The sequence below is a fragment of the Stegostoma tigrinum genome, chromosome 13 (genome assembly GCF_030684315.1).
Source record: "Stegostoma tigrinum isolate sSteTig4 chromosome 13, sSteTig4.hap1, whole genome shotgun sequence".
NCBI classification, from domain to species: Eukaryota; Metazoa; Chordata; class Chondrichthyes; order Orectolobiformes; family Stegostomatidae; genus Stegostoma; species Stegostoma tigrinum.
In genome coordinates this window covers 67,148,620-67,170,620 of record NC_081366.1, presented here as the reverse complement: position 1 = coordinate 67,170,620, position 22,001 = coordinate 67,148,620, and the positions used below count along the sequence as shown (strand labels likewise).

The 22,001-nt window shown below is 44.4% G+C and overlaps 1 protein-coding gene across 4 annotated transcripts in view; it reads right to left on the bottom strand.

The window, feature by feature from the left end:
• LOC125458449 (programmed cell death protein 4-like) overlaps positions 1-21,641 on the bottom strand; it is a 28,627-nt gene extending 6,986 nt beyond the window's left edge. For 2 of the 4 annotated variants that reach the window (XM_048543718.2, XM_048543720.2), the window contains exons 1-7: positions 21,038-21,641; positions 12,833-13,084; positions 10,281-10,378; positions 8,665-8,778; positions 7,269-7,490; positions 2,477-2,574; positions 637-748 (exon numbers count right to left, since the gene is read on the bottom strand). In XM_048543718.2, the coding sequence (XP_048399675.1) occupies positions 637-748; positions 2,477-2,574; positions 7,269-7,490; positions 8,665-8,778; positions 10,281-10,378; positions 12,833-13,084; positions 21,038-21,065 (924 nt within the window). In that variant the 5' untranslated portion in view covers positions 21,066-21,641. The remainder of the gene's footprint in view (positions 1-636; positions 749-2,476; positions 2,575-7,268; positions 7,491-8,664; positions 8,779-10,280; positions 10,379-12,832; positions 13,085-21,037) is intronic. The other 2 variants (XM_048543719.2, XM_048543722.2) reach the window with 2 other exon arrangements.
• Positions 21,642-22,001: the final 360 nt, after the last annotated feature.

Here is a 22,001-nt window from a genome sequence, read left to right as displayed (position 1 = left end):
GTGGGAGGAAACCAGAGCACCAAAGGAAACCCACGCAGACACGGGGAGAATGTGTAAACTCCCCACAGACAGCTGCCCGAGGTTGTAATCGAACCCGGTTCCCTGGTGCTGTGAGGCTGCAGTGCTAACCACTGAGCCACCGTGCCACCCAAGAGGTTTATAAAATCATAAAGGGATAGATAGGGTGAATAGCCAAGGTCTTTCTCCTGGGGTGGGGGGGGGGGGGCGGGGGGGGGGGAGGGAAGAAAGAGTCCAAAACTGGTAGGCATAGGTTTAAAAGGTCAGAGGGGAAAGATTTGAAAAAGGACCTGAGGGGTGACTTTTTCCACAATAGTCGATACATGCATGGAACAGGCTGCCAGAGGAGGTGGTGGAGATGGGTACAATTACAACATTTAAAAAGGCATCTGGATGGGTATGTGAATAGAAAGAGTGAGAGGAATATGGGCCAAGTGGGACTAGGTTGGGGTGTCTGGTCAGCGCAGAAGGGTCTTTTTCCATGCTGTATAACTCTACAACTAACCCCACCTGACACTCTCGCCCAGACCAAATGCCCCACTTCCACTGCAGAACTGCATTGACTAACCCAGCTCCACCAGCCTTCAGCTCCTTTTCTCTCAATGATCCCTACTTTACCTCCTTGACGAGTTGCTTGACAGGTCTCAGGCCACCACCGACCCCCCAGACATTGTCCAGCCGCACTCCTCGGTTCATGCTGAGGAGCACCACAGCCTTGTCCAGTGCCACGCTGATGAGGGAGAAGATACAAAAGCTCAGTGGGGTTACTGCTAACTTGCCAACCCACCATGAGTCCCCCGCTTCCAGTTTTAGCTGAGACTTGTACCTGTCCACTGGTTTTCCACAATCCAAGCAAACAGATCCCTCAAATGCCTTTGTTCCTCAACCCATCCCTAGGGATGGCAATGAAAGCAAATCATTACTAAACTGAACAAATGGAACCTCCTCAGTTCTGAGCTTCATGTCCTCAAAACGATGCAGAGGCAGTGAAGGACAGAGAAGGCAAAAACTATATTTGTAATAATGAAACCAAAACAGAGATACTGTCATAAGCAGAAAAAAGGTAGAGGGAAAGTCAAAGTCTGAACAGTATAGACAGAAAGGATGTTTCTATTTGTGGGAGGTCCAAAACCCAGGGCCAGAAATATTTTTTAAAAAGTCACAGATAAATTGAACAAAGGTTTAAGCTCTGTTATCCAAAAGAGTGGTGAGGAGGTGGAATGTATTACCATGCAGAGTGGCCAAAGCAAGTCGCATAGATCCATTTATTGGTAAATTAAATAAGCGCATGACAGAGAAAGGAATAGGATGTGTTCTTGGGTTGAGATGCAGTAAAGCGTGTGGAGAAAGGCTAGCATCGCCCAGTTGGGCCAAATGTCCCCTCCTATGCTGTGTTCTCTATGTAATTGCTTGCAAATCCACGCACAGTTTAGTAGTACAGAACTTACTGAAAAAGGCATTTCGTCAAAAGCTTTGAATCCTGCACTTATCAGCTCAATTGCCCTTATGCAAAGGCAAAAAACAAAGATAAAATGTGCCTTCTTTTCAGAAGATTGATGTTGTAAATTTACACAAATTCTACCTAAGTCAGTTCTTAAATCCCTGATGTTTGTGAAACAAGATTCTGAGGCGTTCAACAGGCAGATGTTGAAAGGGTGTTCCCCTTCACTGGGGAAGTCCTGAACCCAGGGACCACAGCTTCAAAATAAGGAATTGCACATTTTGAATTTCTTTTCAGAACATCCCGAGTCTTTGGAATTCTCTCCCATAGAGAGCAGTGGAGGCTGGATCAGGAAATCTGTTATAAAAATTGGACAGATGATTTTTGATCAACAAGGGATCAAGGGTTATGGGATCAGGCAGGAAAGTGAAGTTAAGATCACTTTAGCTCAACCATGATCTTATTGGAAGTCAGAGAGCAGTCTAAGTGGGCCAAATGGTCTACTCCTGCCCCTGCCCATTTTTTATGTTCATAGTTCTATGAACATAAGAACTATGTATGTATGAAATTGAATATTATTAATAGACTCCAGCAATCACCTACATTCTGGAACTGCACCATGAAATTTACTGTCTGACTAGTTCACTTGGGATATCTCCATGCTAGCAGTCACTTTTCAGAGTGGGAATGGATTGAATTTTCCATGAAACCCCTCCCCGGGTGCAGTTAAGGTAAGTGTCTGGACAAGGGTTGAGGACTATTCCAACTTTCAGCTGACTCAAGCTAAATGATCTCGACCACGGGATTGGGAATGAGACTGCGCTGATACGGAGCAGGAGGGAGTGTAAAAGCATAGGAGAGGAGGGAGAACATCATCTCTATCTGTGCTCTACTCAAGCATGCTTCCTTCAATGCAACACTTTTGGGAACAACAAGAACAGAAAGACAGGCCCAACTCACCAGATAATTTAGTAACAAAGGTCTTACAATTACATCCAGTAGTCTGTCAGTGCTTACCGAGCCTGCTCACAGTCAACCTTCCCCTTGTAACTGTCCAGGAAGCCAGTGGGTAAGACATGGTCAGCCATGGCACGGGCTATGAACTGGCCCAACATCTGCACATAAACACAAACACATCAACCAGACGGACAGACTTTGAAGGGAAAGCTTTAAAACAGGCCTTACCATTTGAACTAACACCAATATGTGGTCTTTAGTTAGAAGAATGGCTGCATACCCACATTGAAGTGCAAGTGTCCCATGTCCTGTCACCATTTTGAGGGGCCCTTCCACCCTAGCCTCACCAACACAACCCTCTTCCTCCAAAGTTGCCTTTGAGGCTGTGTCCAGTGCCACCAATTAGCAAACAAAGAAGGCTTGCTAATGTCCTTACCCTCAATAATGTAGCAAAATGTGTGCTGCATCAGGATTTGTGTGCCATCACCTGTCTAGTTTTTCTTATAAAGATTGAGCACGCACACAGAGAAAACTGACTAAGGTGAAGTCATCCCCACAGGACATCCTCAACTACCTGCAATCAGAATTTCATGGGGTGCTGTACCTGTACCATGGTTCTGATCCAAGTGCCAACCGAAACAGAATGAGCACAGACCAGACTTGGTTAAGGCTATAAGATTTTCAGACCCACCAAATGCACCAATTTTCCATTTTTATTACAAATGCTTCTGTGATATTAATCAGAGATTTCACACAATAATCAATATGAAAGCAAAATATCACAGATATTGGAAATCATCTTGTTTTTGACTCAGGTATGTTGCTTTCAAAATTAAAATGGAATTCAAATGTATTATGGTTACATTTTCCCAGAAGATCTTTTACTATGAATTAACCCTGCCTCATTATAGTGAGCAAACAAAGTAATATCGTCCTAGAGATAATGGGAACTGCAGATGCTGGAAATTCCAAGATAATAAAATGTGAGGCTGGATGAACACAGCAGGCCAAGCAGCATCTCAGGAGCACAAAAGCTGACGTTTCGGGCCTAGACCCTTCATCAGAGAGGGGGATGGGGGGAGGGAACTGGAATAAATAGGGAGAGAGGGGGAGGCGGACCGAAGATGGAGAGTAAAGAAGATAGGTGGAGAGGGTGTAGGTGGGGAGGTAGGGAGGGGATAGGTCCGTCCAGGGAAGACGGACAGGTCAAGGAGGTGGGATGAGGTTAGTAGGTAGCTGGGGGTGCGGCTTGGGGTGGGAGGAAGGGATGGGTGAGAGGAAGAACCGGTTAGGGAGGCAGAGACAGGTTGGACTGGTTTTGGGATGCAGTGGGTGGGGGGGGGGGGGGGGGGGGGGGGGGGGGAGAGCTGGGCTGGTTGTTGGGAAACCAAGCGGAGGCTTGGGGACCGCTTTGCAGAAGAAAAAAAAAAAAAAAATTCCTCTACATTGGGGAAACCAAGCGGAGGCTTGGGGACCGCTTTGCAGAACACCTCCGCTCAGTTCGCAACAAACAACTGCACCTCCCAGTCGCAAACCATTTCCACTCCCCCTCCCATTCTCTTGATGACATGTCCATCATGGGCCTCCTGCACTGCCACAATGATGCCACCCGAAGGTTGCAGGAACAGCAACTCATATTCCGCCTGGGAACCCTGCAGCCATATGGTATCAATGTGGACTTCACCAGTTTCAAAATCTCCCCTTCCCCTACTGCATCCCTAAACCAGCCCAGTTCATCCCCTCCCCCCACTGCACCACACAACCAGCCCAGCTCTTCCCCCCCACCCACTGCATCCCAAAACCAGTCCAACCTGTCTCTGCCTCCCTAACTGGTTCTTCCTCTCACCCATCCCTTCCTCCCACCCCAAGCCGCACCCCCAGCTACCTACTAACCTCATCCCACCTCCTTGACCTGTCCATCTTCCCTGGACGGACCTATCCCCTCCCTACCTCCCCACCTACACCCTCTCCACCTATCTTCTTTACTCTCCATCTTCGGTCCGCCTCCCCCTCTCTCCCTATTTATTCCAGTTCCCTCCCCCCATCCCCCTCTCTGATGAAGGGTCTAGGCCCGAAACGTCAGCTTTTGTGCTCCTGAGATGCTGCTTGGCCTGCTGTGTTCATCCAGCCTCACATTTTATTATCTTGTAATATCGTCCTAGTTGGTTACACAACATATCGTCGTGAAAGCATTCTACAAAAAAAATCTACTACACCATCTTTGCTCATTTGATTGATTCAACTACATGAAGTTAAAGTCTCCATGATTATTATATTGCCTTTGTTACAATATGCCAATTATTTCCTGCTTAATGCTTTGTCCAACAATATAACAACTGTTAGGGTGCTGATAAACTTCTCTCATGAGAATTTTTGGAACATTATCATGTCCAATTTTCAAAGCAAGTTGAGAGAAGATTTGTAGCTCAGGTTGAGGTTCTGGATGTGAGTTTGCTCGCTGAGCTGGAAGGTTAGTTTTCAGACGTTTCGTCACCATTCTAGGTAACATCATCAGTGAGCCTCCAATGAATCTTCATCGGAGGCTCACTGATGATGTTACCTAGAATGGTGACGAAGCGTCTGAAAACTAACCTTCCAGCTCAGCGAGCAAACTCACATCCAATTTTCATTCATATTGATTCTACTTCCTGAGACAAGATTCTTTCTTACTAATATCCTTTTCTTGTACATTCTTATCAGTGTTGTTCCTCTTCTTTTTTAAAATTCTGTCTTTAGGTGTTTGCATACCGGAATGTCTATTTCTTAAACCTGGTCACCTTGTAACCATGTCTTTCTAACTGTGACAAAAGACAATGACATTCATTCCTAATGGGGTCACTAATTTAACTATCCTGTTCTGAATGCTTCATCCATCAATACTCAAACAGCTGCACTGATCTACTGCATTGAGTTTTCTCTTCAGATTTCTGAATCTCCCAACACTGTCTTCACTATCTAGTCTAAAGGCCTATCCCCAGCTCTAGTTATACAATTGGCCAAGATTGATAAACAACAAGGAGGTTCGGGGGGTTTTCACAAGTATAAGAACAGACAACTCTCCAGGTTCGGATGAGTTGTATTCCAGGCTGCTGCGGGAGACGAGGGAGGTGATAATAGGTCCTCTGAATCACCTCTAAATCTTCTCTGGCCAAAAGGTAGGTACCAGAGGACTGCAGGGCAGTTAATGTGGCTTCACCTTGCAAGAAAGGTAGTAGAGACGGACCAAACAACTATAGATTATTGACTCTCACATCAGTGGGACGGAAAATATGGAAGAAAATAGTGAAAGAGAAAATTAATCACCATTTTAAATGGCAAGATTTGATCAGCAATAGTCAGTACAGCTTTATCAGAGGGAGGTCACGTCTAATAAATCTGGTAGAGTTTTTTGAGGAGGTAACCAGGTGTTCAAGAGGAGTGTACAACAGTTAATATAGTTGTTATGGATTCCTGCAAGGCCTTTGACAAGTTCCCACATGAGAGACTGATAAAGAAGGTAAACTCATGGGATCCAGGGTGTCTTGGCAGTTGGGTCCAAAATTGGCTTAGTAAAAAGAGACAGAAGTTGTGCTAGAAGACTGTTTGAGAGACTGGAGCTCAGTGTGCTATCAGGTATCACACGGATCAGTGCTTATGATATTTAAAAATGAGCAGGGTGAGAACATTGCGGGGGTCAGATGACACAAGGGAAGGGAAGGTGTTGGCCGACAGGGAAGGGAAGGTGTTGGCCGACAGGGAAGGGAAGGTGTTGGCCGACAGGGAAGGGAAGGTGTTGGCCGACAGGGAAGGGAAGGTGTTGGCCGACAGGGAAGGGAAGGTGTTGGCCGACAGGGAAGGGAAGGTGTTGGCCGACAGGACGATATAAATAGATTGGTCTGATGGGCAGATGGAATTTATCCCTAATGACGGTGAGGTGATGCACTTTGAAAAAGGAAACAAAACAAAGGGATACTCAACAAATGACAGGACACTAGGAGTTCAGGAAGCTTGACCACAAATCCCTGAATGTTGCAGGACAAGTTAGCAGGGTGGTTAAAGTGGTATACAAGACACTTACTTTTACCATGTGAAGCATTGATTATAAGAGTAAGGAAATTATGTCCAAGTTGTGCAGAGCTTTGGTTCGCCCACACTGTGTGCGGCTCTGATCACCACACTATATGAAGCATGTGACTGCAACGGAAGATGCACAAAGGAGATTCACCTGGATGTTCTCTGGAGCAAAGAAGGTTGAAAGGGGACTTGACTTATGGGCAGGGGAGATAGAATATAATTGTTCCCATTCAAACGGTCAAGAACAAGGGGGCTTAATTTTAAAATGGAATGCAGGTGGTTTAGGGGAGATGAGAGCAAAAACCTTTTCACCCAGAAGGTGGTGGGATTCTAGAACTCACTGCCCTTAAGGGCAATAGAGGCAGAAACCCTCATAACATTTAAGAAATAAGTAGATGTGCACTTGCAGTCATATAAGGATATGGTCAAGAACTGGAAAATGGGATTAGAACAGTTAGGTGTTTGTTTTATATTAGACTTGATGGGCTGAAAGACCCTGATCTGTGCTGTGGGCTCAATGACCTTCTCCCCCTCCACACAAAATCCCTTTTCACTCCAAAATCCTATTCTCTCCGAATTCCTGAATTCAGAAAAACACTTGAAGCAATCAAGTTCCTGATCCTGTGTTTCACCATGGCCAACAGCCTCCGTTGCGGTGTTCCGCAGTATAGAGTACAGTAGAAGAACTATCCCTCTAGACAACCTCATGCATAAGCAGCCATCAACTTGAACCCACTGCTACCTATGACAAGGGGAGTACACCAGGTTCCCCGTGAGAACGGAAGCAGAGCACCCGTACCTGTGGAGCCTCAGGTGTGTCAAGGACCAGGTCTGGCAGGTCACTCAGCAGCTGGTCAAAAGCAGAGGCGACATCTTCGACTGACATCTGCTTGCCCGTCAGGTCGGCCAGGAGGCGAGATATCAGCTCCCGGTGGCTAGCCTTGCCCTCCAGCGCCATGCTCACCGACAGGAATGGGAGCTTGCTTCTCTTACTGCCGAGGTTCAACTGAGCCAGGAGGGTCTGCAAAGCGGTGCAACAGAGGCATTCAATTCCTCGTGAGAACCAATTGCAAACAGGCTACGCCTGTTCCCACACAGAGCCACCACATGCCCATCTGCATTTTGTCACAGGGTCCTGTGGGGGCATGATCTGACATTGTGCAATTTGCTTTTACCCTGCGTTCCACTGGAACTGTTAGGAGAATTATGGGGGTGAAGTAGGTGGGGGAGAAACAAATTGGATGAGTGACTGAACTGCACTGATATCGTGCTTTTGAAATGCAGTAAAGAATCCAAAGCCCTTGTCAAGTGTGACATCAACAAAACATCTAACTAAACCACTGGAAATATTAGGACAGGTAACCAAAGGCTTAGGTTTCAAGGAGTAATTTAAAGCAATGAAGAGAGTAAGACAGGACTAATTCCAGAGCTCAGAGCCTAAGCAGGTGAAGTCACAACTTCACAATTTTATTCCCTTAAAAGTGTGGCTCTAATTTTTAGACTATGCCCCTTCATCCTAGGCTCCCCAGTCACCATAAGTTTCTCTTTGTCTATCTGACCTTTATCCTTTTCGTATCTCCAAATATATCTGGATCAAATCACTCCTTCACCTTTGAAATTCCCAGGAATAACAATATTAATGTTGTCCAATAATGTAATCCTTCAAGATCTGGCATCATATGGTAAATTATCACTGCATGCACTCCAAAGCCAAAATGTCTTTCAGGAGGTGTAGTGCCTCGTTCATAGTATCTCTGGCAGTGATCTAAGTAGGGCTTTGATAAGCGAAAGTAAGACTTCCAAATCTCACTTCTGAGCTTTTGTAATCTGCTTAAATCACTTTATTGACCTATGCAGCCACCCCAAGTCTTTCCGGAGAGATTCAGTGAACTACCATTGCTAATTTATATTTTACCATTTAAAGAGAACTATTCATTTTTAAAGTTCAGAGTTGAGCTCTCATCTCTCTACATTAAAATCCATTTGCTACTGTGTATTTGTGTTGAGGGAGAAACGCCGCGAGAGAGAGAGTGCTCGAGAGAGGAAAAAGAAAGAAAGACAAAGAGAAAAAGGAGAGAGAAGAGAGCATGAGAAAAAGAAAGAGGGAGGCAAAGAAATAAAGAAAAAGGATGGTAAGAGAGAAAAAGGAAGACAAGAAGCATAAGATATAGGATAGCAACAGGAATGTTACTTACAGCAACCTCTTTTTTGTGACCATGTTGAAAGTATTCCTGAATTATTGGAGTCACTGCTTTTTCAAACTCACAGTCATCCAGTTCGGGAACAACCGTTTGGTAAACAGTCTCACCCTACAACAAAACAAACATAAGTTTGTCTCACAGCTCACCTGCATGCCAAACAGGGAAATTACCTAACAGTAGGGATGTTAAAATAGAAGGAAGGTTATTCATCCTTTTCAGCCCTGACCTGCTTTTAATTATAATCAGGGCTACCTGTACCTGGATTTCTATTCTTTGATCTTTGTTCTACCATATCTGGCTATACAAACAAAGATCTATTGTGCTCAATCTTGAATACTTTACTCTGAATCCACAGCCTTTTGTAGGCAAAAGTTTTCTGTGTTTTGAGAGAAAACGTGCTTCCTGACTTCATTCCTAAATGGCCTATGTTAAGTCTGCACTCCCTTGTTCTGTTCAAGGGTAGGTGCGTACGTTTAGACTATTAAATGGGATGAGCTAAAAATCAACAGTAACATTTATTTAGCACATTTTAAAACTGCTGGACAACTCAAATCATTTTACAGCCAATGAAGCATTTGTTTGGAGAGGAGTCAGTGCTTTAAATACAGAAGCAGCCATCAGCAGACTATCTGCACTCCTCCCTAATGTTGACAGAGATAAATATTGTCCAGGATGCTGGATTACTCTTCAAAATATCACTTGGATATTTTACATCATTCAAACAGTTACAGAGAGAGAGAGATTCAGGATAACATTTTAGCCAAAAGCAAACATCCCTGACAGCCTTCCTCTTTGTTCTTTTGCTCAGATGTGGGACTTGTGATTCAGGCAAGTCTATTACCAACTGTGCCACAGCTGACACCAGACATGAGGGTAACGTAGCATTATAATATTAAATTGTTTGGTGGAATGGCACTAGAAAATCAGGGGGTTGCTAAGAGAGACAAGCATTTGCGAAGGCAGATTGTGAAGTAGGAACTTTGGTTGCTCGTGTAGACAGAGGAATGTTTCTTTAATAGGATAGTTTGGAAGCAATAACTATACCAAATACATATGCAACACACAACAGCAAATAATCTAACTGGTAATTTATCATCTTGTCACATTTATCCTCTGAAATGAAGAGAAACTCAAAATACAACTTGTCAATTTACTCTTTCTGAAGTTACTGTGAAAAACAAATGATGGCTTCTCCTGGAATAAGGCAGTATTCCTACCTAAAGACACTGCATGTAAATAATTGTACAGTATTTCATTATCTCATTGATTTATTTTAATAAAATACTAACCAGACATCATCAACATATCCTTGTTAACAAACTTTTTCAAAAGATGAAAAGGAAATGAAACTATTCCATATCCCTCTCCACAGAAGGGTAACAAGCCTCTATGAAACATTCCTACAATATTTCCAACACAGAAGTTGGTATAAATAGCAATGGCTTTCACAGGCTCCCGTATGTAGTGGGGATATAGAACACCATTGTACAGAAATCCTACATTCTGGAGCCCTCCACCAGAAGAAAAGCTTTCCTCAGGCTACATATCTAGTCCTTTTAGCATTTTAAAGGCCACTTGACTGTATAAATTTGAGACCAAACCAAGAATACCTGTTTATCATCATCATAGTTGGGATCATGGACATCCGGCTGCTCCACATCGTACACCTGAACTGCAGCACCCCAGACACCTTTACCGCCAGCACCTCCTTCAACACACACAAAATCTGCGTCAGATCAATCCTCGTTTTCACAGAAGGCACACTGTGCCACTGCCTCACTACAATACCGTGTGAATGACACAGAATAAGTACATTTCACAGAAACAGGCTCTCCGACTCAAACATGGCTACCTCATGTTTGCATACCACTCACCCGCTCATCCCATCCACCTTCATCTTAAACTTATACTCCGTTCAGCCTCAATAACTTGGATTTTCTTTCAGTTAAATGTAATTTTTAGTTTTTACTGAACATTTTAAACATTTCTCTTTGTTTGCCAAAATTGTCATCGATTTTACTTCCCAAAGTTTTATTCTCAGGCTCTCCAAGTTGGCTTTTCTCCAAATTATTAACCAGATCTACGTCAGTCGCATGTCCTTCAGAATTACTACCCTAATCTCTGTTACATTATGGTCACTGTATCCTAAATTATTCTCCAACTTGTACTACTCTTACTTGCATTGGTTTGTTCCCTACTAACAGATCCAGCAGCAAAATCTTTCTTGCTGGGTTTCTTAAATACCAGGTTAGAAAGAACTCATTGTAGAGGCTTTATTCCCTTAATCCTTTCACCCATTCCTTCTAGCCAATTATATTAGGTAGAGTTAAAATTCCCCCATATGCCTTTTAATCCATCTCCCTAATTTGCCTTATTCTTCTATCTCTCTTCTACAGTTCAATGAACTGTAGCCTATAACAATTAATGTGATCAATCCTTTGTTATCATTTTGTCTTTATGAGCAAGGATTGTATTTTTGTCTTACCAATAGTTGCATCACTTTTTAAATACAATTGCAAATGAGCTGCCAGAAGTGGTTGAGGTGGGTACATTAACAACGTTGAAAATGGCATACCCTAAATACATGGATAGGGAAGGTTTAGAAGGATATGGGCCAAGTGCAGGGAAATGGGATTAGTATGGATGGTCATTTTGGTCAGCATGGACCAGCTTGGGCTGAAGGGCCTGTCTCCATGCAGTAGGATTTCTGACTCCAAATACAGTTACTCCAGCCTCCTGCTCACTACAAATATGTGACGCACCGCAATGTTTAAATCACAGTCCCAATTTTTCTGTGATTCAGTGATCCCTGACATATCTATTTCCCCACCATGTTATATTGCCTCCAACTCCTGTTTTATTGCAGACACACTGTGCACTGCTGATCCAAATAACATGTTTAATAGCAGTTTCTTTCACTTTATCTTTGACCATCTTAGTGATACTGTTGTTCTCCAAGTCTATTTATTTGTTGCAATTCATGTCTTTCATAAGTATCATCCATCCTAATCTCTTTCATTTAAAAAAAATTCGCTCCTTCCCTACATGAACAGTCTGAAGCATAGACAGTGAAGCTGCAGCTGGGGGAGAACAGCCCCCTCTGGTGGCACCATGAGCAGGCACACCAGATTGTAAGTTTGTAGCAGCAATGACCAGGACTGGGTCAGAGATGCTAATACTCACTGGCTTAGCCTGGCCTTTCCCAGAATTAAAAGTTAACGCTTGTGGGAGAAGGAGATGTATTTGGCACTCTTCTTCCTCTCTGACTGCTATTTTCTCGGGAGTGAATTTGGGCCCTGGGTTCAATGCTATAAAATGGCACAGACTCACTGGGCCGAAGGGTCTTTTTCTGTGCCATAGGCCTCTATGACTGTGGCACATACCCACTCTAATAAAATTACAGAATGGGCAGGAACAAAAACAGAAGTTGCTGGAAATGTTCAGCAGGTATGGTAGCATCTGTGAAGAAAATATTAGCTTGACATTTCAGAACAGTTCCAAGGAAGGGGCACCAGACCTGAAATGTCAACTCTGATATTTCCTTCACAGATGCTGCCAGACCTGCTGAGCTTTTCCAGCAACTTCTGTTTTTGTTCCTGATACACAGCAACCACGGTTCTTTCAATTTTCACAGAATGGATCAAAAACTCAGTGCATTGTAGCAACCATCAAAAGCAACTGATGCATTGAATGACTGATTGTGGTAGCAGGCGGTGTCAGGTCAGCAGGGAAATATCCCAGAAAATTGTCCAACCAGGGATAGCAACGCTGACACTGGCGGGAATTGACTTATTGCAGTATAACTTATTGTATTTGGAGGGGGAGGGAGGGTGAATCAGAATCCATCACTGCACTGGAAGAAGGAAACCAGTACTGAAACAGTTACAAATCCCGCATTAACCTTGCTTACTGACACATGGTTTTTGAACAGAATCTTTTAGAAGGGCCCCTCAAAGCAAGTCAATTCCAAATATTAATCCACGTCCATTATCACTGCAAGTCACATTGCATTCCATACTATAACAAGGCCATTGGGGTCTTCGACAGGATACAGAGTCCATCTGATAAGAGGAAACAGAAATCTGAAGAAAGACTTACAATTCGCATTCAAGTTTCAACCACAAGCCCCCTTGACGGGCCCTGCCTGAACTTTCCCACTTACCTTTCTTTGGAAGCCCCCGGCCTTTCCCAGACCGTGATTTCTTGTCTCCCGTTTTGCCCTTAATGCCAGGAGCTTCCACATTGTCAGAGAAGGACTCATGGCTGGAGTCAGAGTCACGTGACGAGTTCTTCCTCAACTTCCTCTTCGCCTTAGCAGTAAAACAAGCTTCGTGCAACTCCTCCTCCCGGGACATCAGGGTCCCAGATCTTGCAGCGTCATTCCCATCTTCAGTCTGAATGCAGTCAGCAGCTGCTGAAAAACACAACAACTTGCATTTATATAGCATCTTTAACATGGAAAATACGATGGACTGGAATTCTATCAAACACTGTGATCATGGAGCCAAAGGAGACATGAGGAGAGGTGACTAAATGCCTGACCCAAGAGATGCATTTGAAGTAATGTCTTTAAAAAATGTTATTTTTTTATTGCAGCTTTCACAATCTCAAGATATCTCACAGTGTTTTACAGCAAATTAAGTATTTTCAAAAAGTGTGGTCACTGTTATAATCTTGGCAGTCAATGTGCATGTGGTAAGCTGCCAAAACAGCTATACGGTAGTGACCAAAGAATCCGTTTCCATAATGATGTTTTGGGAATAAATATTGACCACGCCAAAGATGATACCCAAACTTGTCTTCACAACATTGTCACAGGATTTTTACACCTTGAGAAGAAAGTCTTAGGTTAGTTTCTCACCCAAATGACAGAACCTTTGTTAGTGCAGCATTCCCTTGGTGTTGCATTGTAGCATTGGTGCACATTTGGTTGCTTGTTTCACAAGAGTAAGATTTGGATTCAATGGCTCAAGGGATAATCAAGATTCTGAGGCAACAAATTAATGTCACTGACAGACAGATAACAGTGGCAGCAAATCCCCTTCTGACATCCTATGATCTCTCCCCCTGCAGCGTGTCAAGTTTGCGAATCTAAACATTAACCTCAGTGTGAAATACAAATGAGTCAGTAGCTCCTCTAGCAGCTACAGTCCAGAGGGACCCCAATCAGCACATTTTAAAAGATATTCAATTTATGTGGCTCCCCCCAGTCAGCACAAAAAAAGTAAAGAACATAAAATTATAGGAGATGGATTATACAACTCAGTCCACCAAGTCTGCTCAGCCACTCAGCATAAACCGATCTGCCTAAACTCAACCTTCATTATCCCTAGATACCTCAATTCACTTAGATACAGTATCTGTCGGAAAGATGTTTGGAGTTTGCACATTCTCTCCACGTCTGTGTGGGTTTCTTTCAGATGCTTCAGTTTCCTCCCACGGTCTGAGAATGTGCGGGCTGGGTGGGTTGGCAATGGGAGGTGCAGGACTGCAGGGAAAGAGTAGGGGTTAGGTCTGGATGAGGTGTTCTTCAGAGGGTTGGTGTGGACTTGGTGGGCCGAATGGCCTGCTTCCAGACTGCAGTGGTTCTATGAACTGTGTGAATATATAGAGATTGATGATGGTCAATGTCTGAGCATCCACAGCCATCTGGGGCTTTAGATTTTTTTTTAAAAAGGTATAATGTAGGCCAGAAAAATACCAGCTTGCACACAGCAAACAGCTATAGGGAAATGACCGGATACTTTGGTGTTGAATAACACTGAAGAATAAATATTAGCCAATGCACCAGGGAAAATGCCCTGGTCTACTTCTAATGGTGACTGGGGGCCTCTACAATCACTCTGTCAGAAGAGACAGTCTTGGATTAATGTCAAAGTCAAAAGTGTTGTAATACCTTGCATTCTGTTAGAATCATGGAATCCCTACGGTGTGGAAACAGGCCATTCAGCCCAACAAAACCACAGCGTTGCAGCATCCCACCCAGGCCCATCACCCTATAACCCAACTAAGCTACATACACCTGAACACAGTGGGCAATTTAGCATTCCCAATCCACCTAACCTGCACATCTTTGGACTGTGGGAGGAAACTACAGCACTCAGAGGAAACCCACATAGACATGGGGAAAATGCATAAACTCCACACAGTCACCCAAGGGTGGAACTGAACCCTGGTCCCCGGCGCTGCGAGGCAGCAGCATTAAAAACTGCACCTCTGTGCTGCCCCGAATCTGTTGCAATTTCTCATGTCTTTGGAGTGGGAACCAGCTAAGTTCAAAAAAAGTATTCAAATATATTTTGTTCTCACTGTCAGCTAAGAACAAGAACTTCCATGTGCTTTACAGACAGTAAAAGAGAGGGATTTAAAACACTGTTCAAGAAAGAATTTGAGGAATTTTTCAAAAGCCTACAGCAAGAAAGGATTGAGAAGGAGAACTCTACAGCATAAGATATAGTTGCTGAAATCAGCCATCAGTTTGGTTTGAAGTTGCAAACTCAACATTGCAGCCCATGAGAGAAAGCTGCCATTCTGGACTAAATTCCCAGGCCAGACAGCTGCACATTCCCATCCACGCCCCTTCCCTCCCCTCCCAGTAGCCAACCCTCTCATTCCACATCCACACCAGAGCAACTGGCACACTGATCATACTAGCACCTGACCCTGGTGGATTTTTCAAATCACGAGAACAAAACAAACAGCCACTGAACTTTAAAGTCAATGTAATTTGTGCAAAGTGTTAGAGAATGTTTTGATATGATAAACTGCGATCCAAGTAATTTCACAGTCCAGAGGAGGAACAGGCAAGGTGTTGAGGGGATGTTGGTATGCATTCATTTCGACAAAGGCCTAACTGCTCTCGCCTTTTTAACAAGCTTAGGAACTCTCAGAATAAGGAGTCACACATTAGAGATAGAGATGAAGGTTTTTTTCCTCTCTCTCAGGGTCGTGAATCTGTGGAATTCTTTAGCACAGAGGACTGTTGAGATTGGGGAGAATGCACTATATTAAGGTCATTATATTATGTTCAAAGCTGGGAAAGACAGATTTTTAATGAGTAAGGGAGTCAAAGATTATGGGAATAAAGCAGGAAAGTGGAGTTGAGGATTATCAGATCAGACATGAGCTGAACGAATGATGGAGCAGATTCAATGGGCTGAATAGACTACTTTTGCTCCTGTGTTATATAGTCTCATGAGATTCCTTTCATCATTTATTATCTGCTGTGTTGTCTATCTGTTGCAAGAATGAAGTGAGTCTGTATCTCAGTCATAGCATTTCCTCACCCCAGGTCAGAAGGTGCAGGACTCCAGTCTCAATCTAGACAGTGCTGGCAGTGGAGACCAGAGTTTGGGCACTGCCATCAGATGACGTGTCTTTGAGGAACGAAAACAAAATTGCTGGAAAAGCTCAGCCAGTCTGGCAGCATCTGCGAAGGAAAAAAAGAGTTAATGTTTCGGGTCTGGCAACCCTTCCTCAGAACTGTGGAGATCTATTAATCCATCAGTTCAACTGCCCTGTTGACCAATACAGAGATGGCGATGGACAGGGGATAGAGGCTTCATGTGACAGTCTGTCAAACAGTCTGCAAATCACTGTTCACTGAGGGTGGAGTGAGGGAATACATGACTAATAAATTTGGGGAAAGAACCGTCTGTATTTGAGAAGGGAATGGTTTGGTTGATCTCGAAAGACTGACAATGGCACTTTACAAAAAAAATTTAAACAACTTCTTTTTACAACCACCACTCACACCTCCGTATACTTGTGAAAAACAAAAAGATATGCATTGATATTGTATCTTTCACAACTTCAAAATCCCACAGCAAAGCAAATAAAGAGGTACTTTTGTATTGACTTTTCAGAAAAGAAATGACACTGCTCAAAAAAAAACACAAGGGAGCAATTGATGAGGGCAGGATAGTACATCTTGTTTATATGGACTTTAGCAAGGCCTTTGACAAGGTGCCTCATGCAGGCGGAAACGAAAAGTGGTAAGTCGGATACACAACTGACTTAGCCATAGAAGACAGAAGTAGCAGTGGAAGGGTGATTTTCAGACTGGAGATCAAGGAGCAGTGTCAATTACCACAGATTTAAGGTAAAAGGGATTATGTTCAAAAAGAAATGTGAAAAGCAATTTTTTTTCATACTTGGAGTGATAAGTGCCTTGAATGCACTGCCAGAAGTGGTGGAGGAGGTGGATACAATAGCAACATTTAAGAAGCATCTTGACAGAAACATGAGCAGCTGCAGAATAGAGGAATATAGTGTGTAGAGGCAAAAGGTTTTAGTTTAGAAAGACATCGTGTCGGTGCAATCGTGACGAGCTGACGGATCAATTCTTGAGCTGTACTATCATTTAAGTGCTCCCTGATGATCCGATCAACATCCATCCCTTAACTAACATCATTAAAGCAGATTACATGACTATTACCACAGAGGTGCTGTGGGATCTTGCTGTGCTCAAGTTGGCTGCTGTAATTCTGACATCTCAGCAATGTCCAGACTCAAAAGTAGTTCACAGACTGCAAAATGCTTTGATAATGCCATATAAATGCAACAGTTGCAGATCAAGTCAGCCTGTCTGCAAATGTTGCATCACATTTTTTGATCCCATGATGATCTTCCGACCTCATGTATGATAACAAAGACTGCCTCTTTCCACCTTCACCACATCTCCCAACTCCACTCATCTCAGGTCATCTGCTGCTGAGATTCTCCCCCGTGCTTTTGTTGCCCAAAATGTTCTTCACTGATCTCCCACAACTGGGGATTTGTTTCGCTCAGTTGGCCAGGCAGCTAGTTTGCAATGTAGTGTGCAGCCAACAGCATTGGTTCAATTCCCACACCAGCTGAGGGTACCATGAAAAACTCTCCTTCACACCTCAGGCAATAGAAGGGAAAAGAGGCTGAGATGAACTTGACTTGACTCAAGTTAAACCAACAGTTGTCATTCTCTCTCATGAGACAGAGAATAGGCTTTAACCTATCCTAAAACTCTGCAGATAATAAAATGTGAGGCTGGATGAACACAGCAGGCCAAGCAGCATCTCAGGAGCACAAAAGCTGACGTTTCGGGCCTAGACCCTTCATCAGAGAGGGGGATGGGGGGAGGGAACTGGAATAAATAGGGAGAGAGGGGGAGGCGGACCGAAGATGGAGAGTAAAGAAGATAGGTGGAGAAGGTGTGGGTGGGGAGGTAGGGAGGGGATAGATCAGTCCAGGGAAGACAGACAGGTCAAGGAGGTGGGATGAGGTTAGTAGGTAGCTGGGGGTGCGGCTTGGGGTGGGAGGAAGGCTTGGGGACCGCTTTGCAGAACACCTCCGCTCAGTTCGCAACAAACAACTGCACCTCCCAGTCGCAAACCATTTCCACTCCCCCTCCCATTCTCTTGATGACATGTCCATCATGGGCCTCCTGCACTGCCACAATGATGCCACCCGAAGGTTGCAGGAACAGCAACTCATATTCCGCCTGGGAACCCTGCAGCCATATGGTATCAATGTGGACTTCACCAGTTTCAAAATCTCCCCTTCCCCCACTGCATCCCTAAACCAGCCCAGTTCATCCCCTCCCCCCACTGCACCACACAACCAGCCCAGCTCTTCCCCCCCACCCACTGCATCCCAAAACCAGTCCAACCTGTCTCTGCCTCCCTAACCGGTTCTTCCTCTCACCCATCCCTTCCTCCCACCCCAAGCCGCACCCCCAGCTACCTACTAACCTCATCCCACCTCCTTGACCTGTCCGTCTTCCCTGGACTGACCTATCCCCTCCCTACCTCCCCACCCACACCTTCTCCACCTATCTTCTTTACTCTCCATCTTCGGTCCGCCTCCCCCTCTCTCCCTATTTATTCCAGTTCCCTCCCCCCATCCCCCTCTCTGATGAGGGGTCTAGGCCCGAAACGTCAGCTTTTGTGCTCCTGAGATGCTGCTTGGCCTGCTGTGTTCATCCAGCCTCACATTTTATTATCTTGGAATCTCCAGCATCTGCAGTTCCCATTATCTCTAAAACTCTGCAGCTTGTCTTTTGGCCCAAAATATATCCCAATTACCTTTCACTCCAGTATTCACTGATCTACACCCAGCTCCTGACGTGTTGATTTTTAAATTCTCAATCCTGTTCCATAACCCTCCCTGGCCTTGCCTCTCCCTATCTTACAGATTTCTTCCAGTCTTCCAAGCTGCTGCAAAACCTTTACTGCTCCTGACCACCCCCGTGGGGAATTTTATTACATTACAAGCAGTACAAAAACATTAAGTGGTGGGAGGTTGCAGTAACAGAGGAGGTAAGCCCATGCATGATTGGGCACACAATTGAGAATTTTAAAAACAAGGCACTGGTGCCTCAAGGTCAGTGTTAGTGAGGGAGCACTGGGTTGCTGGGTGAGCAAGTTGGGAACGGGCAGATTTCTGGGCAAACTCAAGTTCATGGTGAACACAATTGTTCCAACTTGATGTGCCCACTGTATACACTGGACAATTACTATGAATCCTATAATGTGCACGTGGGGAATAGAAAAAAGAGAGTAACTCACATGCAAATTGCAAAATAATCTCTCAATATCAAATAACTAAAAATTGCGATATATGGATCGTGGCTGCAGCATTTAAAATTCACCTCACCTGTGGAGTCCACTAGCAGCAAAATGGCTTTTCTTTAAATACCTCCATTGGCATAATAGCATAAAAATAAGCAGGACTTTTCTTTATGCCTACACAGAATGTGGACATTACTGGAGAGACCGGCATTTGTTGCCTGTCCCTAATTAACCTTGATCTGAATGTGCCATCTCAGAGAGCAGGTAAGAGTCACACAGATTGCTGTGGGTCTGGAGTCACATGTAGGCCAGACCAGGTGAGGATGGCAGATGTCCTTCTCTGAAGGACATTAGTGAACCAAGTTTTACAACAACTGAGAATCAATTCATCATTACATGACTGAGCTGAGCATTTTAATTCCACATTTATTAATTAACCACGCTTAAGATTCCAGATTTTAGACTTCTTTCTTTAAAAAAAAGAACTTGTTCAGGCATGACACACCTCTGGACCAGGGTGGGACTTTAATCTGGGTCCTCTGGTTCAGGGACACTACCACTGCCACACAACAACCCTTAAACATTTGCAATGAATTTCTACAATTTTATTGTTTGAAGTTAAATTTCACCAACTGCTGTGGTGGGATTTGAACTTGTGTGCCCAGGTCATTAGCCTGGGCCTGTGGATGACGACTCCAATGGGATCACCACTGGGGCACCATTCTCCCTTTCTGCCAAAGAGATCTAGATATACAATTACTTGTGAACTCCCTCGCAACTTTACTTTATACTTATTGATATTCTGAATCAGCTGATACCACTCGAGGTGATAATTTCTGACACACCTACTGACAGCACTAGGTTGCAAACTTGGCCCTAATATTCTCTGCTCCTCACAAGCATTGCCAAATCCACGATAAACCAAATTTCTGAGGTAGGGTATCCCAAACGTGCCTTCATCTCTCCAAGCATTCTCCCTCACCTACAACCAAGTGAATGCCTGGAGATTATAGGAACAGCATATGCTGGAGAATCCAAGATAACGAAGTGTAGAGCTGGATGAACACAGCAGACCAAGATGCTGCTAGATGAATACCCGTTCAGCTTTTACTTTCAAGATGTGGAGGTGCCGTTTTTGGACTGGGGTGGATGAGTCTGAGCAGTTTATACAGAAGGGTCTAGAACCGAAACGACAGCTGTCCAGCTCCTCTGAAGCTGCTTGGCCTACTGTGTACATTCAGCTCTACACGTTGTTGCCTCAGATTCTCCAGCATCTGCAGTTCCTACTATCTCTGCACCAACAGGTCTATTTGAAAACACAAGCTTTCCGAGACTCAGTCCTTCTTCAGGTGCTGGGTGGGTGGGTGGGGGGAGAAGTACCTGACACAGAACTCACTTTCAAAATTGCCGGATTAAAAGTCACTGCTTCTTAAAGTGACCGCAGTCCTATTAGCGATTTGAAACACAAACACAAACACAATCTTAATATCTCCAAGCAAGGGGTTCATTGCAGGATCTGCAGCGACACACTTTCCAAGGCTCCTGTGTCCCCGCTAACTTTCAAGATCCGCACCTTTTCGACACAAGCTATTGCTGACGGAAAACAGAAGCTCCTCACTTTCAGGGGCTGTAAACACTGACGCCACAGACAGAAAAATGGAAACAGGATTCTGAAGACCCCTTCAACTAAAGCCAAGTGCTCACTATTGAAATGCAACTATGACTAGCAACGTACTCTCTGCTTTGAAACGTTCTTCCCTTATTTTACCAAATACATCGCCTGCCCCTTAATTTTCAATTTCTGCAGAATTCCTCCTTACCCAAATGTTGTTTCCCCTTAGACGCCATTGGCTCTTCCAGGCTCCGGATTGCAATAACAGCCAGGAAGCACGCTCAGTCTGGTCTCCGCTTTATTTCATTGACTCTTTAAGCTTGGTCACTTTCAGTTCTCCTTAACGCCTCCAGCTAGCTTCGAATTCCTCTCCCTTCCGTCAGATTTCAAAATGAAAAACCTTATCCAAACTTCTCCCCAGCAACTTTTCGAATCACGTGACCAAGCACCAATCCCGATTGGCTCACCTTACAGTGGAGGCGGAGGTGCTGAATACTTTAAAATCACAAATATTTGCTCGCTGATTTTTTTTGTTCATATCGTTAGCAATGCCTTTGCAAACCAGAGTTAACAGTGAAACTTCCAGACAAAACAGTTTCCTGCAGAATTGTAACCAGTACATGCAGTTCTTGGGAGCTAGCTCCAGAGAGTTTTACAGCTCCTCACGAGATTTCTCCTCCTCCCTTTTACTTCATCTCAGAAATAATGGGAACTGCAGATGCTGGAGAATCCAAGATAACAAAGTGTGGAGCTGGATGAACACAGCAGACGACGCAGCATCTCAGGAGCACAAACACTGACGTTTGGAGCCTAGACCCTTCATCAGAAAAGGGGGATGGGGAGGATCTTCTGAAATAAATAGGGGGGCGGACCGAAGGTGGATAGAGGAGAAGATAGGTGGAGAGGAGAGTATAGGTAGGGAGGGGATAGGTCAGTCCGGGGAGGACGGACAGGTTAAGGGGGCGGGATGAAGTTTGTAGGTAGGACATGGAGGTGCGGCTTTAGGTGGGAGGAGGGGAAGAACAGGTTCAGAAGGCGGGGACGACCTGGGCTGCTTTTGGGATGCAGTGGGGGAAGGGGAGATTTTGAAGCTCGTGAAATCCACATTGATACCATTGGGCTGCAGGGTGCCCAAGCTGAATATGAGCGGCTGTTCCTGCAACCTTTGGGTG